Source organism: Oreochromis niloticus, linkage group LG20, assembly GCF_001858045.2.
Source record: "Oreochromis niloticus isolate F11D_XX linkage group LG20, O_niloticus_UMD_NMBU, whole genome shotgun sequence".
NCBI classification, from domain to species: domain Eukaryota; kingdom Metazoa; phylum Chordata; class Actinopteri; order Cichliformes; family Cichlidae; genus Oreochromis; species Oreochromis niloticus.
In genome coordinates, this window is record NC_031984.2 from 29650605 (window position 1) to 29666778 (window position 16174).

Below are 16174 nucleotides of genomic sequence, written 5' to 3' on the forward strand. Positions count from 1 at the left end.
TTTTAACCCCCCAAGAACCAGAACCCTGATAATCTAAAGCGTCGACCGGCACACTTTCAGCCACTGCAGTGCTTTTAATCTTGAGTCAGATCCATTAAGTAGTGCTGCTCACAGGGAAGTCGTTCACTTGTTCACATAATGCACTCAACACGACCACGTTGAACCTTTAGACGTGTCTGCAGACGCAAAGCCGTGTTTCTTTCTATCCGCCGAAGCGTATCCACATCAACAGCTGTGCAAGCATCAGCACTTCTCCGCTGCAGGCGCTGCTGGTTTTAGATTTGAGAGTCCCTCGGTGCCCTTTTTTCCATTTTTCATGTTTATTTTTTTTATTAGCTTCACTTTACTGTGATGGCATAGACATTTAATAGTACACGGAATATAATGTACCTAACCCGCAGTAAATCCACAGCCAGCCAGTCCTCCGCCTACACTCATCTCTAATCAAAGCAACACTCATCTTTCCTGCGCCATACTCCTCATATCTTCGTGCATCCACACTTAGGTGAACAGAGACCAGTGACTCTGTCACAGGTCTGTTTTTTCCACAGCAGACACTTTGGCTTTTAGCCTTTTACGATGAAGGCTCTCAGTCTATCAATTGTTTAGTCTCAAAAATCTCCATTAACAGTGGAAACAACTGTGATTTCCCAAAGCCAACAAAAAAGTCTTTAGGTTTCTTATCCAAACATAATAATAACAATTGTCCCAGATCCAAACATGCTGAAGGATTATTGTCTACCTGTTGGCTAACTGAATAATCATCAGTGCACTGAAAAGGACTTGAAGGTAATTTCATAGTTTGCTGATTGACAGGTACTGTTAAAACTGCCTTTAAGCAACACTCATCAGCAGGGTGTCAGCTTCAGTCACCTTTCTCACTTGAGTCTGCAGGCCTTGCTCAGGAGCTGTGAAAGCTTCACACTTTTTATGTAAAGGAAATTACTAATGCTAAAGTCACACTAGGAAAAACAGTGGTTGAATCAAAATTACTGTGACCGTGTGCAATGAAACTGCAGCATCGTTGCCTTTGAAGTGACTGCTTCAAAGGCAAGGATCAGGTCTGCGACAATGCGCAGTCAATTGCGATTTTCAGATCAACTTTGGTGTGTCAAGACGATGATAAGACAGCAGTAAGATGAAGTCAGTTTGCGATCAGTTTGCAATTTATTGCGGTCAAGTTGCAATCAGTTGCAAATCTATTGCCAACTACAAAGCTTTTAAGTCAGTGCCCTATTGCAAAGAGATGCGTCACAGATGAGTTGCCAACATGCTGGCAACCTGTCTGGTGATTGCAGGCACTCAGAGTCAGACTGCAAATGTTTAGAGAGAGGTTACCCTAAACCAGGCAACCTGTGCAATCACCTGGCATCCGAAAGTGGCTGCCCATCGGTTGCAACGGCTTGCAATCAGTTACCAAATGAGTATCCAAGAAGTCATGTTATGAAATATACTTGACTGCAGATGGAAATAACAAATGTCCTTTAGTCACCTCTTCTCTGTTGATACTGACACTTCTTCAGCTGTTTCGGTTAGAGCTAGTTTTCACTGCTCTGTCAACAAGGTAGCACACATTGTTGACCACTTTGTACACATTGTACAAAGTGGTTTGGTGACTTCCTGCATGGACTTCATTCCTTCATTTCTCTGAAATTTATTTATTTATTTATAAGTCTGATGCTCCGGACACATTAAATTGTCCAAATGCATTGCTTCTTTAATCAGCAGAGCAGTTTTCAGCTGTGCCACCATAATTGAAAAAATGGTTTTTGAATGACCAATTTGCTTTTTAGGAGGATAAACTCACATTAGATAGCACAGCGTTCCATTAAAACACACGACTGATGGCTGCTGATGGACCTCTGTACGCCTATATAGGTATTTTGTGAGTTGCTCGCTGTCTCGGTCAGGTAACTGTCAGGATGTCGTCCTGCTCTGCTGAGCAGCTGAGAGGACTCCTGTTGTCTGAGCATCTGGTATTAGGAGGATTTTTTTATGTGACTAGAGGATGCAACAAAACACTAAACTAGAAGTGACATATTAGGTAAGTTATGCAAGTTTACAAATATCTGCTACAGTTTATATCCATGACAAGGCTTAGTCTCAGAGCCATGCAGAAAACATAAAAGGTAGTATTAAGAATAGAATTGTTTCTCCAGGATGCTGCTGATATGAAGACATTAAGCTTGTCTCTAAGCTCTAATCCAGGAACCTCGTTTCTGTATAAACCTTTCTGATGTGCAAATTTTGGTCCAACTCCCAGGAAATCCAAGCAAAAGCAGCTTGTTTTTAAAAGTCACGGTCACGTCTCAAGCCGCAACTGTTTTTTTTTTCTCCACCAACAGCCGTGGTCTGAGTGCTGCTGATGTCACTTTCATTTCGAGTGTTTCATATTTGCAGAAATAATGATACAGCAGGAAAAGCAAGTGTCGGGAAAACTCTGAGAACGCGCCTCCAAGCGCGTCCTGCGGCAGTCATCGGCTTTACTTGTCCAAAGCGTTGAGCTGTCAGCAGACTCCAGACTGAAAGCCCTGATTCACTCTGACTGGAGCAGACTTTCAGAATCACAGCGCAGCTCCCGGAGCATCTGTGTGGAAGAAGGTCAAACGTCAACCAGGCGACGCAGCACTCACTGCGAATATATTTGGATGTTTGTCTGAATATCCCGACAGCGCACCCACTCAGAAGCCCTCCCCTCCTTCCACCCCTTTTTTAAACTTATCACCAATGTCCTTTCACAGTCATTTCACTATATCTTTATGACATTTACTCCCTGCTAGCTACAACCAATATACCTAGAAAGCCACTGACAGCACATCCATGTAATTCAATATGATAGCTCTCAATGGAACCAGCCAGCTCCAAGGTGGATCTCTCTTGGATTTTTCTTTTCCTTTTTTTAGCCCTCCTTTTCTCTTTTTTGAACGAAATGTCATGTTGAATCTCAGAGCAATGCGACGTGTTGGCGGGGGTGGTGGAGTTAGTCCTTCGTCTGACAATAGCCGAAGAAAAAATAGAGCTGTCCGTTCCTATCTCTTCTCCCGTGCACGCACGCACGCGTGTGTGTGTGTGAGTGACTACAGTGAGTGGCTTGTTTTTGGTGTGTTTATGTGCACATCAACCCTTTTTTTCCCCGTTGTTGTTCCTGTGCGTGCCGCGCGGCGGAATGCTGCAGAGAAGGACACAGCTGTGGCACAATAATGTTCCCCATGTAGAATGACCTACATACAGGGGACCCCAGTGGGTGTCCAGACTTAACGGGCTTGTTGTGTGTTGTCGTGTGCGCGAGTGGGCGTACTGTAAGGAAAGTCGTCCGCGTTCGTCAGTGTGTCTTTGTGTGTCCCCTCAGATGCTCAGCTGTGTGTTGGCAGCTGTGTGCCTCCCTTGAGTTTTCGAAGAAACTTGTTTGTTGTTTTGGCCTTCAGCTTTTTAAGTTCCTCCCCCAGTCCTTCAGTCTGACAGGAGAATAAAAATAGACAAATGCCTTGCAAATGTGTCACCACCTTAATATTCCTTAAACTGATGCCACGTTTGTGTCATCTGAGGTACGCTCCCTCCTGGTTCATTCTTTTATACATGCAAATGACCTCAGATTAGCTAACGCCAGCTGACGATTGGAAGGGTAACAGAGCAGCCGTTTCTTATGTATTTTTCATGCATTTTGGATTCAAAGCATGATGTAAAATATATGAGCACATATTTCAGATTAGCTGTCATAGATTATAAAAAGTCCTTGAAGTGGTGACACACGCACAGAATACTGGCATTCAATGCCGTTTTCCCAAAATAAACATGTGAAGAGTCATTAATATTTAAATTAAGTGTCCTGGAGGATTCAGTTTTATGTTAAGTCGCTGCATAAAATAACAGTTTCAAAGAGTTATGGGAATTTGTTATTGTGGTTAGAGGCCTTCTTCACAGCTGATGTTTGGACTTGTCATACTTGGGAAGCTGGGAATCTGATGCAGGGCTAACACATAGAGACAGACACCAACTAACCTAACCCCACTAACTGCATGTCGTTGGACTGTGGGAGGAAACCAGAGTAGCTGGAGAGAACCCAGGCAAACACAGGGAGAGCATGCAAACTCCACGCAGAGTTGTGAAATTAGAAAAGAAAGGAAAACGGGTTTTATTTTGGCTCCATAGCAAGGTAGAACCCTGCTCCTCATATGTAGCTAATCACAAACACACAGCATTGGCTGTATGGATTACAGCTTTTACAGTTTTACTACAGTTTATTTGCACTGCCGTGTTGTGAAGTTAGGGTTACTACTGCTGCTCTGACAGTCTAACTCGGGGGTGGTTAAAAATCCCAACTGTGAAGTCGGGTTTGAGTCCAACATTAAGAGTTCAAATCCTAACGTGAGGGCGTGGGAACGCAGAAATTACAACTTTCAATTTCAAATAACTGTAGAATTACAACCCATAACATTAATGTTGACTTCATTTTGTCCAAGTACCCAAGTAAACTATTAGTTTTACTCAGTTTTCGTGAGTATGATTACTCCCCCTTGGCTGGACTCAAGTTAATAATATAGCAATTAACTGTGATAAATCGATGAAAATTGCACATCTTTTGCTGTCTACATACACAGAAATTGACATTAAAGAGAAATTCTCATTAACTACTTATGTTCAGAGTCCAGCCAGAACCTCACATGTTGGCAATCTGTGTTTATTGAGACGACAAATATTTGCATACCTTCACCAATCTGTCTAAGAGTGATCGTGGTCAGATTGCAGTTGAGAGTGTTGCACTCTCAGTTTCGGGACCACCACTTGGTCACTGCGACTACTTGCAGTTGTTCATCGACTAGCCACAAAGAGGTTTGTTTACTTTAGTCCTACTGACCCATAAATGGAATGTTTTAAGCTCTAGCTTTATCACTTTTGTGGAGCAAAACTTTGAACCGCTGACTTAAAATACACAAAAAGCAAACTCGCCCCATTGCTACCTAATCGACTTGCGTACAGCTGCGAAAATAGGCCCTTATTGTTAGCCTTAGGTGCTGTATAGTCATAGCTGTCTTTACAGGTGATAATTTCTAACCATCAAATGCTGAAGTTTATTTATTTATTTATTTTAATCTCACAGCCATGGTAATTGACCACTAATAGCTAGTAGCAACATGTGAAAACATTGCTATTTCACAATAAAAATTACATTCACACTCTCCATAGTGAGAGTTTGCTGTGTCCACCAGCTGGTTGCCAATTTAGCTGTCTGCTGTTTGGTGCTGGGCAGGTACATTAGAACTTGGCCACAGAAAAATAAATCCCCATCGTGCAGGAAAGCAGTTTTGAGAGCTGCAGGAATCAAAATGTTAAAGAGGGTTGGAAACAAGACAATAAATGCTCCGTTGAACCAAAAGGGGAATAAATGCACATATGCACTATTAATTGTTTGTGTGTTCATTACTTTGACTAACTCCTGTCACACTATGGAGCCCATTGTTGTTATCAAAAAATTAATTCAGCAGTTTTAAATATGTTTAAAGTCCTCTCTCTCCCAGGTAACTAATCCCAACTCCTGCTTAAGTTAATTTAGCTCAGTCTCCTTTGCAAACCGATCGTGTCCACACAACTAATTGGGCCGCATAATCTTACACAAAGCCAGTCTAATTGTCTTTACTACTGCACATTTAATTTGTGGGTATTGACTACGCTGCTATTGATACAACAGCTTCTCTATTTTATTTTTTTAATCACACTTTGATAATGTTAACATGAAAGTGCACTTACAAGAACTTCAAAGTGCATAATCGCACCTCATTTGAATCAGTTATCAACCCCCCTGGTGGATTGCTTGATTTGATGGATTCCAGTGCTCTGTGTGGATATGTATTTTTTTTTCAATGAGACACACTGTGCTTATGTAAATGTAGTTAGTCATAAAAAAAAGAAATGTTTGACTTCCCATAATTACCATGGTTCCTTGGGGAGAGATTTAAATGCTGGTGATTACTTTGTTTGATTACTTATACTGTGTGTGCGCGTACGCACGCAGTATATAAGTGTGTGGGCCCTGGAAGTGTGTTACGGTTGTTTTATGAGTGGATGTGTGTGTGACTTTGACACCGTCTGCATCAACCTCTACCGCACTGCTTTAAAAGTCTCGGTGTATATGCGCTCTAACCTCTATCGGCTTATTAAAGTTGACAGTGATAAACGAGGACATAAACAACAAAATATCTAACCCAAACATCGAGTCTGCGGATAACGGCGCATTAAAGCAAAGGAGCCAGCTAACTTGTGAGATCTTCATTATCAAAGCCCTCTGAAGCTTCTCCCCTAAAGGCAAGAATCGAAAACCTTTCCTACACGAAATGTTCAGAGCAGCGATGGTGATGTAAGCCTCCACAGTAAAAGCCTGTCAGAGATCTGACTGTTTAGTCCGAGTACAGAACGGATCAAACTTTAATGATCGTTGTTGAAGAAATTGGGTCAAGCAGCTTCTCTTTCATCAGACCAGCAACTTTTGATCTCTTCAGACCACCTCGTCTATTCTCAAGCCATCTGCTGCTGGAGAAATGACCGCCGGTTGTTTTCTCTCTTTCTCGCTCTCTGCACTGAGGTGCTAGTGCAAATCCCCGGACTGTGTAGGGGAAAGCAAGTAAGCAGGAATTTCTCAGCTCTTAACAACTGCTTTGGCTCTGCCTTTGAGCACTGCGTTGAACACTCACCTCCAACAGTGCAGCTATTTGGTGGCCGCCAGAAGATCACAGGTTTTACCGAGCAGCTCTGTTGTGAATAAGCGTCAGTATGTGGGGGGGCACGGTGATGATTTCTGTTTCTTTCTCTGACCATTTCTTTATCACTTGTGTGTGTTCAGATCCGTGCGGGTGGGTTCGAGTACTCTCCCGGGACGCTTCACATCTACTCTGACAGCCTCCTAACACTTCCCGCCATCATCGGCATCGGAGGGGGCGGCGGCTTGCTGCTGCTGGTCATCATTGCCGTGCTGATAGCCTATAAGAGGAAGTCGAGGGACGCTGACCGCACCCTGAAACGTCTGCAGCTTCAAATGGACAACCTGGAGTCCAGAGTGGCCCTGGAGTGTAAAGAAGGTAGGCTGTAGAAGCAGTGTGGATCCAGCTTTTATCTTTCCACTATTGGAAAATAACGAGACCAAAAAAAAAAGAAAAAAGATGGAGATCTTTCAGCAGAAATAGGATAAAATATAAAATAATTCACTACAGTTAAAAAGGTTTTTAAACTCCAATTTGAATAGAAATCCCATTTTATGACAGTAACTCTATGTGTCTCATCATTTCCAGAGTGATAAATGAGTAGTATGATATTTTAGAAATATTTATCCACATTATTTTATTGAGAGTTAGATGAGTAAACTGATGCACTTAAATCTGTGCATTAACTATAAAGCTTTCGCTGGTAAGCTGCTTAGCATAGCATAAAGAAGGAAAGTAAATTGAAACACTTGCATTTATGTAAAGTTTATCTAATGAAACCTGCCTACATGCTCTCTAAACTTCACAAATGAACATTTCCTACCTTGTTTGTTCAGCTCGACGCTGTAGTGCACAGATGAGAAGTTTAATGGGGGTTTAATTTTCTTGCGTGACTACCATGGCTCGCCGGTTTCTGCGTTGGTTGCCTGGAAACTATACAGTGATCATAACACAGGAAAAGTATACTGGTTAATGTTTTATATGTTACTAGTACTACTATTTTAAGCTAATTTCCTGCTTGTGTATTAGCATGTACAGTATTTCCCACACTGCATTTGGGTGAACTGTCCAGTGGTATTAGCAGCTGTCAGGAGTATATTTATTGGTTTATTTTAGCTACTTACTTGTTTTTATCAATATGTGAGGAAGATGACATCCATGGTCGATCAATGCTCCCTGCTTTCTTAGCTCTAGCTAGCTCTAACACTTAGACTCTCTTGTGTCTCCCCTAATGGTTGGATTGCTGGTCAGATTGCTGTTGTGGAGGATTTTATTCAGCTGCTTACCCAGAGAGACGTTCATTCCACGAGGTCACATATTCTGATTTCAGCATCTTGGGTAGCAGCTAGCAATGGTAGTCCCTTTGTTGCTCTGGATCTAGTGTGAGCTGAAGCAGTATTCCTCCCACATCCTGTAGCAGATGGAGAACTCCAAGCTCCCCATGACTGAAGCGTAGAACATAGACCATCGTGGTCAGTCTAAAAAGATATTATTGAAGTTAATCTGCAAGCTGAGAGACTCACTACAGGTGAAGTATTTGTATTTGTATTTGCAGAGAATTATTACTGCAGAAAACTATTGCATTTGCACAATATCTCTAAAATTAGAAACGTCCTGTCTCAGAGTAAAGCTGAAAATCATAAGAATTTTTGAAAATTCTTTATTTATCACTTCTAGGTTGGAATATTGTAATTCATTATTATCGGGCTGTCTTAAACACTCCCTGAAAAGCCTTCAGTTGAACCAAAATGCTGCAGCGAGAGTACAGACGGGGACTAGAAAGAGAGAACATGTTTCTCCCATGTTGGCTTCTCTTCATCTGTTAAATCCAGAACTGAATTTACAATCCTGCTCCTCACATACAAGGTCTTGAATAATGAGTCCCCATCTTACCTTATTGACCTCGTATTACCATATCACCCCAGTAGAGCACTTTGCTCTCAGATCACTGGCTTACTTGTGGTTCCTACAATATTTAAAAGTAGAATGGGAGGCAGAGCTTCAGCTTTCACTTGAATTCGAAGGAGAGAGACACCCTCTCTACTTTTAAGATTAGGCTTAAAACTTTTCTTTTTGATAACGCTTGGATTGAATTATGTAAACTCCTAAACACTGCCACACAAAGAAACTAAATCAATGGGAGGCGAGGGAGGTGTGATTTAGATTTTTTGACTTTGTCTCCATATTTTTTCTAAGTATCTAATAAGCCGTTCATCTAGTTAAAGCAGATGGTAGTCACAGACTAGATAAATTACACATTTGCCACTCAAAGCACTTTAGACTTTCTTAATCTATTTGCACCCGCTCACTGCCTGAGTAAACTTGTTTTAAAGGTCAGCAACTGGCAATGACATTGATCACAGTGTGGGAGTCTGCCGAGCTGAGTGAGTATACAACAACGCTTCCTGAAAGTGGCTTTGAAGTTTAATAATAGGAAATGTGCATGCTGAGCAGGGTTAAAGGATATTTCTGCCAGGGTCAAAGCAAGATTGTTATTTTATCTGTAGTCATTTATATTTGGCAGTATGACGCTGTTCTGGGAGAGATGAAATATGCCAATAGGAAGCACAGAAGGGCAACAGAAAATGATGATGCAACGTTCAGTATTTTACAGAACAATTAAACAGAAGCAAATCGTGCTGTATGGATAGCACGAGGTGTTCGGCTCTACTGATACTCAAAGGTGAAACTGTAAACGGCACACAGATGCCTGTCAATTAGAGGGAAGCCACTGTAAAGCATCTCAGCAAGAAGTTGTTCCACCACAAGCCTCACAGCACAGCTCCAGTGCTTCTCGGCATGGATTGGCATCTGGGTCTCCACTGGAGGAATGGACACCTGTTTTGATAATGATGGTGGTGGAGAGCACAGTCTAACGTGTCAGTCATCTGTCCGTACCTCCGAGTGAAAACACAGCTCAACAGCAAGACTGTCAGAAAGACGGAGAGCGCGCACACACGGCTGGAAAGTAGATAGTGTGAGAGGCCTATCTGAGGTCAAGCTAACAAGGAGATTATTTGCAGAGGAGTGAGAGAAATATTGTGAGTGAGAAACCGAGACAAAGAAACTGGGTTAAAAGAGCGAGAGTCAGCGCTCAGTCAGTGTGGATGACTGATGTGTGGACAATCCAGGTGTTTACACTCAATATAATAACACGGGCACACGCAGCCACGCTACAGAGTTATGATACGATTACACTGCGGTCATGACACAGAGTCGCAACACCTGCCAGGGAGCAGATGCCAAACAAAAACTACACGAGTGCTGTTTTTCAAAGTGCAACATTCTCAGGCTGATCGTTGCACGCGCAATCCTGACTGCGGTGACATTTCCAGCTTCCTTGTCGCGTCGCCTCAGTTTAAGATGTTGTCATTTGTGTTTTTCACGAAACACGACTGGAGAAAGTTCCGCTATTTACAACAGTAGCCCAACAGGCGAGCGTTGAAGTCAATGGGAAGTCAACAGCGCTTGGTTTTCCTAGGAAGTGAAGCATGGCCTCATTCCCACCCACCCTGAAAGCACCCCGCCCCGCCTGCTGCACTCCCAGCTGGCCTATAGAGGCAAGACAGCGCACATGGGTGGAGGAGCAGATGAAGTGGGCGGTCGACTATCCCTGTGATTGCAAAAGGAAGCGTATATGTGTGAGGTAGGCTTCCAACAGTCTTTAGGGGGGGACAGGACGTTTTGGATCAGTCATCTGTAAGAGGTGGATATCACACTGTACACAGCTATAGTGTACTGTATTAGCCATCATGCATACACACATTGCAAACCTAACTGCTGACCAGGAAGCATCACTCTTAAGGTTCAAAAGACCTGGTAAAGAGTCCTGTGTAAAGTATATAGGCAAGAAAATGCAAATGAACTTTCAAACCAATTCATGGTAAGGCCCTGTTTACATGCTAGTTTGAGCTCACTCAATGCTGTGGCATTTTTACACTTCACTTCCCAGACTTTGTGTTGACTGAGGTCTTTTGTGTGTGTTTCTGTGTGTGTGTGTCTTTAATCAGAAACACATGAGCATTTTCCCAGGAAAGACAAAGACAGACAGTCCTAACTAAAAGCTTTATCAAAAAGGAAAGTTTTAAGCCTAATGTTAAAAGTAGAGAGGGTGTTTGTCTCTTGAAGTCAAACTGGGAGCTGGTCCACAGAAGAGGGGCCTGAAAGCTTAAGGCTCTGCCTCCCATTCTACTTTTAAATACCCTGGCAACCATGAGGAAGCTACTAGTCGGACAGCGAAGTGCTCCATTACCAGCAGTCCTTCTTTTTTAAAGTTTGCATAATGGACTAGGTGTGTTTTGGCTCCAATGGATAGCTCTATTTGGATGACACTACAGCTGCCTTCCTTGTTGTAGACAGAGATCATAATATATTGAAATATTAGTGTGATGTTGGTAAGCAAAAATATTCTCTCCATTTTTCTCATCACATTATATCAAGTGAAACATCCTGAGCACTCTCTTTGGCATGAGGCCCTCATTTATCGTCAGCTGCAGTAAACATTGTCTTCTTGCAGAAAAAAATACACTTTTAGATGCAACAGAGCAGAAAATTGGAACTGAGCTACATTTTTTATATAGATATAAAATATCAGATTATTTGAACACCATACCCTGCAGTCACAAAATCTCACAACACATTTAATAATAATAATAAAACAGCACAAATCAAAAAGCTATATTTTAGGTTGTCAGAATTTTACCTGTGGTTAAGTTAGTTCAGTCGGGACCACTAAAGTCAAAAGGAGATTAATATTTCTGCCTGCATTAATTTATATTTGGCAGCATGGTTCTGTTCTGGGACCTTCTCAACCTTCCAAATGTGCATATGTGGAAAACATTAGCCAGAGAGAGCAGCAGTTAGACTCAGCACAGAACACAGGAGGCATCAAAAACAAGATGTACTCACTGGCCAGGTCAGATCCCCCTTTTTCCTTTTCTCAGAATAGCTTCAGTTCATCATTCTGCAGACATTTTGGTCCATACTGACATGAAAGCATCATGCATTTTATTTATTGGCTACACGTCCATGATGCAAATTTCCACATCATCCCAAAGATGCTCTGTTAAATTGAGGTCTGGTGGAGTGTGCAAGCCATTTGGGTACACTGAACTTATTATCATGTTCAAGAAATCAACTTGAGATAATTTGGGCTTTGTGACAAAGTGTGTTCTCCTCTTGGAAGCAATCATCAAACGATGGGTACACTGTGCTCATAGGGAGATGGACATGGTCAGCAGCAGCAGAAACCATCCCCAGCACCTTTACACCACCAATACCATCCTGAACCATTGAACCAGGCAGCATGGATCCATATATCCAATCGTCAACAAGCTGTCTTGACCGCGAGTGCACTCCCAAATGCACTGAGTTGCTGCCATGTGATTAGCTGATTATATCTTTGCTTTAACGAGCAGTTCGGCAAGTGTACCTAATGAAGTGGACAGTGAGTGTATATGACATTAGGTCAGAGAGGATGAAGTGGGACGCTGGGGTGGATGTTGCAGATGGGCTGCATCTGTGGTCATTGCTAAAGAATCTTAAAAAGCGCTCTACATGAGATTTGCTGATTTGATATCTGGAAGTCATCAGCTGATGGCAGGTTGCCATTTAGGTTTGATGATCTGGTGGGATTACAGCTGAGCGTGACTTTGTGGCCTCTCTGAACAAACGCTGCACTTTAATTTTCATCAGTGAAAACCAACAAAAAAAGTTTCTAAATTATCTTCAATACTGATTTACAAAAAAAATCCAATACAATATTCAGAGTCGGGATATTTCTATTAGCAACACTGACATTTTGTCTCTTGTGCTACTTGTGCTTGTCATATAACACACATTTTAGCGTGTAAAGGATGAGCATTTCACAAGAAATAAACACACTGCACAGTACAGGCTGATGGGTCCGTCATAGTTCAAGAGCCGTTCATGGCCGTGGCTGCAGCCGAGGAAAGGTTATGGCCCTGCTTTGAACTGCGCTTGAGGTTTTGTGATGTCTTGTTTTGTATCAGCTGATCAGGAGGAGATTTTTTGAAAGCGTATTTTCGCTAGGTCTGCCTGCTGAGATGCTTTTAAGCAGATTTACCCTTTGGCCAGTAAATAAGAGCCTGATTAATAGATAGAAGAGAGAAGAAGTGGAGTGGAAAATGAAGTGGGGACTTGAAAGAAAACCTACATCTAATTTGTGTCTTGACTATTTTTCAAGCCATTTTCCTTCCCTGTCTTCTTGTCACTCTCTCCTTTGCCTTTATCTTTTATGCTGCGTCTCCTGTGCTGCCTTTTTTTTTGTCTTTTACCCTTATTCCTAATTACTTATACCCTCAATCCAATGTCTGCTTTTCATTCTCAATTCTTTACCGCCTGATCTTTCTTCGTCTTTCCCTTTCTTTCCTTCATCTTCTCTGCTTCCTCTCTTCTCTATTTCTCTTGTGGACCAAACAGTCCAATAACAGCTGGGGGAAATTATGCATGAAAACTCATCCGTTGCTCTCTTAATAATTATCCACTCATGCAATTAATTGACTTTCCTTTCCAGGAACTTTGTTTTCTGTCTCCTGTTTCTACTTTTCTCTCTCCCCAAGCAGGATTTCCGTTTGAGATTCATTGTTTTTGGGCCTTTTTTCAGGATAAGTAAAGGCTGACATTGTCAGGACCAAGACTCCAAGGAATGGATTTGGTTAACTAGGTTTTTAGCCCTGTCTGCAAGTGAAATATATATTTTTGTGTTATCTTCAGATCTATGTATACCTGAATGCACTTAGTTACACATAGAATCATACCGTTATTTTATGCTTTCTCACCCACACATAATAACGTGCCCTAAACTAAATTGCTGATTGTGTATGTCTTATTATGACTTAGTGCCTGTATATTCTTCTGATTCTGTTATCTGCATTTTGGTCCTCATTTACTTCCTTTGCAAGTTCTTCTGTTTTAAATCATTGCTGACCTTTAACTCTCAATCCAGATGTCTAGCTCTTTTTCTAAGGTTGAGACTTTATACCTGAAATCTCTGCAGCGGTTCTGCTGTCTTTCTGAAATGCTTTCCCTTCTTTGCCTCTGGCAGCCACCTCATCTGACCCATATATAGATATCTATAGCACAGAATCATCTGTGTGCACTATCCTTACACTCAGTGTTTTTTGATCACTGTTATGACTCTATCAGTTAGACTATTACATGTGTAAAGTTAGTCAGTTAGATTTTTTTACACAGTTTCTGTGCACCAAAATACCTAACAGTTTACCCTAGAACACTAATGGGAGTTTTGTAACACTATCCTTACAGGTGGGTGAAAATCACCTGTTATTAGTGTACTTTGATTAGAAGATAGAAGGACTTTCATCCATTGGCTAGGGCCAATATTTCACTTGCTACCAAACTACAGGTTAAGTTTAGTAGAAGATCCTGCTATAGGTTAAAATATACACTTTTACAACAGTTTTCATGAATATAGCTCACAGCCATCAATTTTATGATTGTTCACTCTTACAATAGTACAGTACCACTGGCTACTCGCTGTGCTTCAGTAGCAACATGATAATAAAATATTGTTTTCTTTAAAATACATACACATACATCAATACATATCCATGTAATGATGATAATAATTCTACATTTGGTGGTATAAAGTATGAGGATTATAGTCTTGGTGGCATTGTTGTTGAACAGCTCTAGCTCCTGAGATGTTTCTGTTGTCAACAAGCCAGGACCAATTAGCCACTGAAAAGTACATTTTAAGCTAATGGCTAAGGAACTGACTTTCCGTTAGCAGCATAAATTCCGAGTATGAATTTTACACTGTTCATTCAAAACATGTATTTGTGATGTAATTTACATTCTCCCACTGGATATTTAAATAAACCTGTAGCAACATAAAAAGTTATGCTAGGTCCTTTAATTGAGGAAGCTGGCTTACTGTTTGACAAAAAGTCAACCTTTTCACTTCCATAACATTTGCTTTTACATTGCAAAATTATATTTACAAAAGCTTTGGTGTATTTCACTCATTGTGGCAGTTACCATGAAATGAATTGATCTTATTGTAAATTTCACCAGCTAAAGTGCTAGTATGGGTGAGCAGTTAAGAGTAGCTACAGAGACAGATCATTTGTTGTTCTGCTAACTGGGCAACTTAACACATGATGAAACATCAAGGCACTGCTGCTACTCGGTCATACAGATAATGACCAATTATCTCTTCTCCATCTATAGCTTTCGCCGAGCTACAGACAGACATCCACGAGCTGACCCAGGAGCTGGATGGAGCTGGGATTCCCTTCCTAGACTATCGGACCTATGCAATGAGGGTTCTTTTCCCTGGGATTGAGGACCATCCTGTGCTCAAGGAGATGGAGGTACGGGTCAGTACACCACCGACCAAACTTGAGACTGAAACAAACTAACAACGTATAATCGGCTACAGTAGAGGCTATACTAACAAACTAACACCCAACATGGACACATACAGCTGCCACTTTACTTAAAGTAGTTTACCTAGTTTAGCACTGACAAAAGTTTACCCTAGAAGTATTCTGAAAGTTCTGTTTATCGGCATTAAGACTGTCCCACTAGCTTTCCTGCTGGAAACTTTTGTAGCCATTATCCCATGACGGGTTTCATCAAAGGAAGGACTCTTAAAAAGCCTGAGATGTAACAAGAACTGCAGACGCTGTACACCTTAAAGCAATCACATAACCTATATTTTACCTACTTCGTCTTAATGTATTCAGCTTGTCTCAATGAATGTGAATGAATTTTCAAGAGCCATAGTATCATCATTAGTCGGATCTCAAGGGACAGAAACTCACCTTATTCTTTTGATGTAGATAAAAAGAGTTATACAGTAAGTATTGCTTTGAATTGACTGAAAAAGAATGTTATGTAAGAGACGTTAAAAAAGACACAGGAAAGGCGAAGGGGAACAAAGCATAAAGAAAATAAGATTCACAGTTCCTAGGATTGTTGTTGGCATTATAAATCACTGTAAAGTTATTAAATGAACCAGTATATGCAAACTCCTTGCCAGCACAGCCAAATTGAAATAGTGAACCTGATTTATAAAGACATCTTACCGCTGAGACCAAGGGAAGGAGAATTAATAGTATGTCAACATAAACTACTCCCCTCCAAAACTAAAACCAGAGAGCCAAGTTTGCAATCAGCAGTATCATTAAGATGTAGAATCTGGTGCTGCTCCATTGGCTTTGATTGGAGCGCTGACTTTTTGGAGTCGAGGAGTAATTTGTTTGACCTTTTACAGCTTAATTTAATCGCTCTAATCCAGAACGTGGATTCATATTGTTAGAAAAAAAATCCCCCTGGGTGGTGTCATAGCTGTCACTGGTATCTCTTTTTTTATTCCTTTCTGTGATTCACCCCGAGTTATTTTTGAAAGACAACAATTTTGGTTATGAGCACAGACTATCAATCTGTATCTACAAACTACAGATAATGTTAAATCTGAACGAACAGAGTCCTTA

The 16174-nt window shown here is 41.2% G+C and overlaps 1 protein-coding gene and 1 long non-coding RNA gene across 4 annotated transcripts in view; one reads left to right on the forward strand and one right to left on the reverse strand.

Moving 5' to 3' along the window:
• LOC100695575 (plexin-A1) overlaps positions 1 to 16174 on the forward strand; it is a 310610-nt gene that overhangs the window by 262371 nt on the left and 32065 nt on the right. Inside the window, exons 20-21 of one of the 2 annotated variants that reach the window (XM_019350036.2) lie at positions 6836 to 7070; positions 14907 to 15055. In XM_019350036.2, coding sequence (XP_019205581.1) covers positions 6836 to 7070; positions 14907 to 15055 — 384 coding nt within the window. The remainder of the gene's footprint in view (positions 1 to 6835; positions 7071 to 14906; positions 15056 to 16174) is intronic. The other variant, XM_003449115.5, reaches the window with a different exon arrangement.
• Positions 6990 to 8156, reverse strand: LOC102082383 (uncharacterized). 2 transcript variants are annotated; one of them, XR_266431.3, is made up of 3 exons: positions 7979 to 8156; positions 7516 to 7625; positions 6990 to 7112 (listed from the first exon to the last, which is right to left on the reverse strand). It is a non-coding gene; the product is annotated as an uncharacterized LOC102082383 (long non-coding RNA). The 2 variants fall into 2 exon arrangements; XR_003215507.1 differs by having other exon boundaries at positions 7817 to 8156.